The sequence below is a fragment of the Echinops telfairi genome, unplaced genomic scaffold (assembly GCF_000313985.2).
Source record: "Echinops telfairi isolate 266 unplaced genomic scaffold, ASM31398v2 ScPeMD7_5868;HRSCAF=6743_0, whole genome shotgun sequence".
Taxonomy (NCBI): Eukaryota; Metazoa; Chordata; class Mammalia; order Afrosoricida; family Tenrecidae; genus Echinops; species Echinops telfairi.
This window is the reverse complement of record NW_022109767.1, coordinates 130653-137904: the sequence shown is the minus strand read 5'-3', so window position 1 is coordinate 137904 and position 7252 is coordinate 130653. Positions and strand designations below refer to the sequence as shown.

At 46.8% G+C, this 7252-nt stretch overlaps 1 protein-coding gene and 1 non-coding gene across 2 annotated transcripts in view; one reads left to right on the top strand and one right to left on the bottom strand.

Annotated features, from left to right (window-relative positions):
- The window catches only part of PRSS16 (serine protease 16), a 19178-nt gene that overhangs the window by 8884 nt on the left and 3042 nt on the right, over positions 1-7252 (bottom strand). The window contains exon 2 of the mRNA XM_030887172.1: positions 689-855. Within this exon, the coding sequence (XP_030743032.1) occupies positions 689-855 (167 nt within the window). The remainder of the gene's footprint in view (positions 1-688; positions 856-7252) is intronic.
- TRNAI-AAU lies at positions 4745-4818 on the top strand. The gene has a single exon. It is a non-coding gene; the product is annotated as a tRNA-Ile (tRNA).

Below are 7252 nucleotides of genomic sequence, written 5' to 3'. Positions count from 1 at the left end.
GTAGCTGACTTTGAGTGCCAGTCCCTGTGCTAGGGAACCGGGAGAAGCAGCTCAATCAAAGCCGTGGCAACTGCTTGCTTAGAGATAACACTCTAAGTAGGGGAGACAGATAATAAACAATCAAGCAGTCAGTATCAATAGAGCAATAAATATAGTAAGGAAAACTTCCTGAGAATGAGTACCAGCAAGAAAATTATCAGGTAATGCAGTGGAGATGGATTGATCGTGGAAGGGTGTGACATAGAGCAGTCAGGGAAGACCCTGTGTCAAGCAGATATTTAAGCTGAAATCTCAATAACCTATCAAAGTTGGCCATGGGCAGATGTGGGGCATGTCTGGAAGTATATACTACATGGAGGGGACATCAAGGCATGGTTCGGAAGCCAGAAAGAGTTGACGGGGCCGGGTAAAGGAAGGACTTGCACATCTGGGCAGAGTAAGCTGAGTGAGCGGTGAGGGAAGGGGAGGGGAAGGAATGAGTCTGGAGAGTCCGAGGTGAAAAGAAGGCACGTCCCCAGGAAAGAAAGTGGGAACTGAAGGAGAGCGAAGAACTGGGGGGTTCAGAAAGGAGGGCACTGCAGGACCAAGTGAGGGAGGAGAAGGAAGGCGCCGAGGGACGTAAAGAGGAGCCTGCTAGACAGTGTGGGAGAGGGCTGAGGGGCAGTGCATTCTGCTCCTCTTTGCCCACCTGCAGGAAGACTCGTCCATCAGATGCATTGAAAGGGTCCAGCCGCTGCTCCAGCCAGCCCTCTTTGGGGAGGACCGCAGCATCTGGGTCCAGGTTGAGCCCCAGGCGTGGTCCAGAACGCTCCTGAAGCTGCTGAGTATGTTCAGTGAGTCGCCTAAGAAGGAAGGCTGTGGGATACAGAAGGGGGGATCAGGCCAGGCCCTGTTAGCATCCACGGCTTCCACTGCTGCCCCCGCCCCTTACCGGAGTCTGACGACCTCAAGAAGGAAACCAGGAGGAGTGAACGCAACCAGGAGGCAGATCCAGTGGCCATTCTGTCCAGTGGTCTTTGCAAAGTCCTTCCCTACCCACTGGGGGCCTTTATTTTCTCCTCTGAGGCCAGGCTCAAGTGCATCATTCATCAGGAAGGCAGGTTTCTTTTCAGACGCCTCCAGGGCAGGGCAGGCGTCCATGGGAACTGCCCAAGCGGCACCGGGACGCCTGAGTCTGCGGGGAAGCCTGCAGCGTGGGGCTATCCGGTTTCCTCTCCCCGCTGCCCTGAACTCTTCCCCTGCTCTGGCTCTGGGCTTCCCTTGCTGCTGCGCTTTGGTAGCCCCTGCCGTGCCTCCAGTCTTCCCTTCTTTATCTTAGGCTCCTCGTTTCGGTGCCTAAATCCTCTCCCCACTCCCCTTCAGTCTTCACTCTCTTTGTGCCTCTTCTTGGACCCTCAGTTGCCCATTTAGTTTTCTCTCTCTGCCACTCAGCATACCTTCAGTACCCCAACTTTCCTTAATACACAGTCTCTCTTCTCTTTGTCCTCTAGTCCCTCTGTCTCTCTCTCTTCCCTCTACTCAGCTCCCCTCTCTCTGTCCTACAGCCTCGACCCCTCTCTTTTCCAGTCTCCCTCTTTTCTGTCCCTTAACTCTCTGCTCTGTGTCTCACAATCTCACCACGCTCTTTAGACTCCCTATGGTTCAGACTCTCTGTATTTCTATTTTGCCATAAACCAAATAACTGTGGTGATCTTTTTTCTCAAATAACTTATGCTCAGAAAGCTTTTCCATGGTCATCTTTATCAAGGGTTCATGAGTGGGGTGAGGGGAGGGGAGGGGAGAGAGGAAAAACGAGGCTCAAGTAGATAGAAAAGGTTTTGAAAAGAATCATGGCAACGTATGTACAAATGTGCTTGACACAATGGATGTATGGATTGCTATAAGAGCTGTATGAGCCCCCAATAAAATGATTTATTAAAATTTAAAGAAATAAATTAGCCAAATGTGTGCCTTCCCCTGTTCCTCTTTTTGCTTCATCCTTATCGCTATCAGATATATGAAAGTGCTTCTGAAACTCCATGGGAAAACGCCATTACCTTTTCACTGCATTTCCCAAGAATTTTTTGGATGCCCCTCATACTATGCATACTTTCTTTACTTAAATGGCTCCTCCTCTGTCTCCCTGTCTGGCAACTCTGCTCCAGGAAGGTAGGAATTTTCATCCATTTCATCCATTGCCAAATGCCTCATCTTTTAGAACAACCATGCAGTGCAGCGCATTACTAAATATCCTCTTCAAGCCATAGTGTCTGTGATCCACACCATGATGGGGGAGACCGTGCCGATAAAGTGCCTGTGTCCCAACAAGGGGTTTGAGCAGTTTGTTGCCACCAAATAAGATGAGTGGAAACTGTGATGGCTAAGGTTCTGTATCAACCTGGCTGACTCATGATTTCCAGCCGTTTGACAGCCATATAATGATATAGTCATCATTCATTTTGTAGTTGGATGTAATTGTCCTCCACTTTATGTATGTATGAGTACATACATATATAAGAGGTACAGTTATGGATATATCTTAGAGATAACCAAATACCTCATGAGATACTTTTCTAGATTTGAAGGGTTAGGCTCGTAGTCTCATGGGACAACCTGGTCAATCGGCACAATATAGTTGATAACGTTTATGTTCCACATCCTAGTTTGCTGAGTACTGTCTGGCATCTTGAAACTGGCACGTGGCCATCTGAGTTACAACTCGTGGTTTCTACTTGTCAGGCACAAAAGACAAAGAAGGAAATCAAAGACTAAAAACAAAAATTCGTTTGCAGGACTAAGCGTCTGCACAAACCATGGTTCCCTCTGCCCCAGACCAGCTGAGCTAGATGGTGTCTGGATACGACTAGTGTAGCGGTGTCAATATGTGGGTGCTCATAAATCGGGAGAAGATGTGAAACAGAACTCATGTTCTTCAAAGTCCAGCCTTACAACACCAGTCGAGACTAGAGGATTCTCTAGTACTATTGTCCTGAGATGCCTTTTTAAATCTTGAACCAGACCTATTCTCTAAGGTCCCCAGTTAGAGAGATTAAAGATTGGCTCGTGAATGGAATAAGATCAACCGTGAGTACTGCACTGCTTTCAAAAATCATTCAAATGGTCTACCACTGCTCTAAAGCAGAGTTGAGGAGATAGGCGGCAGGGCAATGAGATGACAGGAATCAGAACAACCAGACCTGAAACAACGAGATGTCAACATGTTGTGAAAAATGTAATCAACGTCACCAAATATTTTGGGTAGAAATTGTTAAATGGGCCGTGTAGGCCCTCATTTGCTTTGTGAGCTTCCACTGAAAGCAGAATGAAATATTTGGGGAAAGTGATGGAGTTACGACACATCCTGCCAACATTGGGCTGCTAACTGCCAAGTAAGCAGAACCCCCAGCGGCTACTGGGGAGAAAGATGAGGCTTTTGTGCACCCCCAAGGGAGTTCCAGGCTGTGAGTCAATATTGATTTGATGGCAGTGAGTTTGGGGTTGCTTGGTTACACTAATAGGGCCTGGTTAAAAACCCAATAAACCCCATCCCAAATGAGATTGCACCCACAGGTATAGGGATTTGAATTTACGACAATTAACTTTGGGGGACACAATTCAATTCATAAGAATATATAAAAATTGTAAGAAACTCCAAAATTTGTCTAAAGTGGCCATGTCCTTCTGCATTCCATCAGCAGTGCCTGAGAGCACCACGTTCCCCTCCACAACCCAGCTGTCTGCCTTTTCTCCTGCGCACAGTCGAGTGGGTGGGAAGGGCATATCGCCTTGTGATTTAATTTGCACATCTCTAATGAATGATGATGAAGCTCAATATGTGCTGGTGAGTTATGTATATGTCTTCTGTGAAGAACTCTCTATTCAAATAGTTTTCCAATTTTAATTTGGTTTTTATTTTTACATTATTGATTTGTAAGCGTCTGTATGAGGGCAGCGAAGCCTAGAGCCCTTGTTTATTTTTCTAAAAAATCGTCCACAAGCGTGGCCTTCTTCTATGCGAGCTCGTCCATCCATGAAATGAATCCCTGAGCAGGCCTCCATGCGGGGCAAACTGCGGGACCAGAAGAGGAAAGAAGGAGACGACACCGTCGGGGAAAACTCTGGGAAAGGAAAAAGGAACAGAAGCAGTTAATTGCTCATTAAAATACCCACCTGGACCAACAGGGGTCTCCACCATCACCGGGCGTTCGCACCCAGCGCTGAGAAGGGGGTCTCCCAGGGACCTTCCGGTCTGGAGGGGGGTCCCCACGCCGAGAGCCGGGGCAGCTGGACTAGATCCTAGACCGGGCTTCATCCTGGAGGAGGAGGAAGACGCCTCTCAGGGAATGTTGCTCCCTGGACGACACCGACGAGCTCCAGAAGGCCTCCAACCGAGAAAGACTAACGAAGAGCGGAGCTCCTTGCTGCTGGACGGAGAGGTTTTCTTTCTTTTTGTGCGAGCGTGGAAAAGGGCAAGCGAAAGTATTAACTTAAGCTGGAAAAAAAGAGTTAGTTAAACAAACGCACTGCCACCGATTGTTCCCGAGGTTTTAAATAGGTGCGGACAGAGCCCATTGGAGCGGGCTCCTGGCTGCCAACCGCCGACTTGCTGTGAGCAGCTGCAAGCCTAACCCATTGGGCCACGAGGACTTTTTCTATTGAGTTACAATTAAAATTATTAAAGGGAACAATGGTATTTTTGGAGTAGCAGGGGAGCAGCCAGCGAGCTTACTACTTCTGTAATACATAAAAAGTGCAGCGAGCAGTTGGCCGGTTAGCTCAGTTGGTTAGAGCGTGGTGCTAATAACGCCAAGGTCGCGGGTTCGATCCCCGTACGGGCCACTTTCGTTTTTTCCCCTTGTTTAAGTCATTGCCCATCTATCTGCTGTTTGCGATTAACCATCAGGTGACTTAAAATTTGGATTAAATGTTTTAGTCTTTTTCTTGAACCCTCGCTAGTGATACAAACACGTTTTAATCTCCCTCCTCAAAGGAAGGGAGGAGCCAGGGAGAGAACAACTATTTGGGGCCATGTGACATAAAACCGGAAGATAGAAAATTTAGTGAACAAAACCAGGCTAAGAGACAGAGTGTTCCTCTGATGGCCGCTAGCTGATAGGCACGCTCTCTACCCTATTACATCCACATCCCTCCGGCTGCCCTCTCCTAGCGCTGAGACTGTGTTGCAATAATCACATCTCCTTAAACAGGCAAAACACACAAGCACAAAATTATCCGTTGGCTGCCATTGTCATTTCTGTCCACGAAAACAGATTCCTCTCCCACTCTTTCTGGATTCTCGGGACCTAGAATGGAGCCAAAGTCAGAACCCACATGCATATTTGTGGAGTCCATGTGTGAAACCTCTCTTATTCTTATGTACATTCAAATATACCTTTTTCTCCTAGCTCAAACCAATTTCTCTTCATCAACATTTTCTTTTACTTACTGCCCTCTATTTCTCAGATTATTTTACTATGAAATCTCCTTACTGAGTTATCAAGGTTTAACTAGCTCCAATTTCTCTCCTCCGGTTCTTTAAATCCACTACATCCCGTTTTTGTTTTGTTTTGGTTTTTGACACGACCACTTCATGGAAACTTCCTGTCATGACCACCAACGACCTCTTATCAATTGTCAAGAATTTATTCTTGACTTCTGTTACTGATTGAATTGTGCCAACATATGTATGGGACTCGAAAGCCCCATAAGGCCGCTGTGAGGTGGAACTGGCTGGAAGCTACTGACCAACAACATGCTAGCGAATGGAATCCCATTTGGGAGTTGGATTTTCTTGGTGATGGTGAGGAGTCTGTCTCCGTGTAGGGATGCATTCCATTTAATCACTTTGAGATATAAAAAGAACAGAGCACAGGGGGGCATCAACTGGGGAAGGCAAATGTGAGGATCAGCAAGGGAGTGAGGGATTCTGGGGATAGAGAAAGGAGCATGGGTGACTAACCACAAGGTCAGCAGTTGGAACCTGCCAGCTGCTCCTTGGCTGAAAGACGAGGCTTTCTGCTCTGTGAGGAGCCCAGTCTCAAAAACCCACAGAGGCCCTTCTGCTCTGGCCTACTTGATGCAAGGAGTTTGGTTTGGGGGCTGTAGAAAGTGCTCCTAAAAACAAACAAACACAAACAGCCAACTATTGGTGATGTTTCTGTCACAACAGCACTAAAAAAAAAGGAAAGAAAGAAAACATCTCAAGATCAGTAAACACATTCACTTTTTTAAAACATTTGAAAAAACACATATATTTTAACCTCTAAAATGCGGTTGTCTATTTTTTGACCTCATGGGCATCCTTCTCAATAGCATTTGCTCTCTCATCCTTTCTACACTCACTTTCTGATCATCCCACCGGGTCCCACTGGGATGTTGGCATCATCTTATGATAATAACCCTCCAAGATGGCACAGAACTGCCCTGCAGAGATTCCAAAGCTGTACTGGGTTTGGAAGCAGACGTCGTGGTTAGCAGCCCCACAGAACTACTTGAGAGGAATAGTTCACGTGCATACAGCGCACAAATTTGCACCCACAGTTGTCTTAGATATGTAGTGCTGCTGTAACAGAAACATCCAAGTGGATGCTTTGAACAAGCACATTTATTCTCTCACAGCTTTCAGTGCTAGCCTGAGGGGAAGCCTTTTGCTGTGTGTCTGCTCAGGGAGAAAGTTCTTATCTCCTTTCAGCATCTATGGGCCTGGTGTCCCTCCAAAACCACTATATAGCTTGACATCAATTCTTTTCTGGGTCTAAGAGGTTCTTAGGATAGGTACCCAGGCTCCACAGGATCCAGGAACTCCTCTCCTCCTCTTCCTCTCCTTCTTTGTAGTACTGAGGCCTCTCTCTCTGCTCACTTCTCTCCCCTTTTATCTCTTATGAGCTAAACGTGATGCAGGCCACACTCCAGAAAACCTACCCTTACATGAGATCAGGATGGTGACTTGAGAAAGGGCATGGTACCCAACCCAAACCCTGCCTCATTAACATAACAGATACAATCGAATCTTGTCTTATCAACACATAAGCTCTGAACACCCAAGCCCTCTGCAACTGAGTCGATTCTAAGTCCGTGTGACCCCATCTGACAGGCTAGAACCGAGCTCTTGTGCGTTTTCAAGACAGTAACTCTTGATGGGAATAGAAAACCTCTTATCTTTCTCTAGGGGGAGTGCATGGTTTTGAACTGCTGACCTGGCAGTTAGCAGCTCTACGTATAACCTCTATGCCACCCAAACCAAACCCACCAGCATTTTGCCTCAGGATTTACA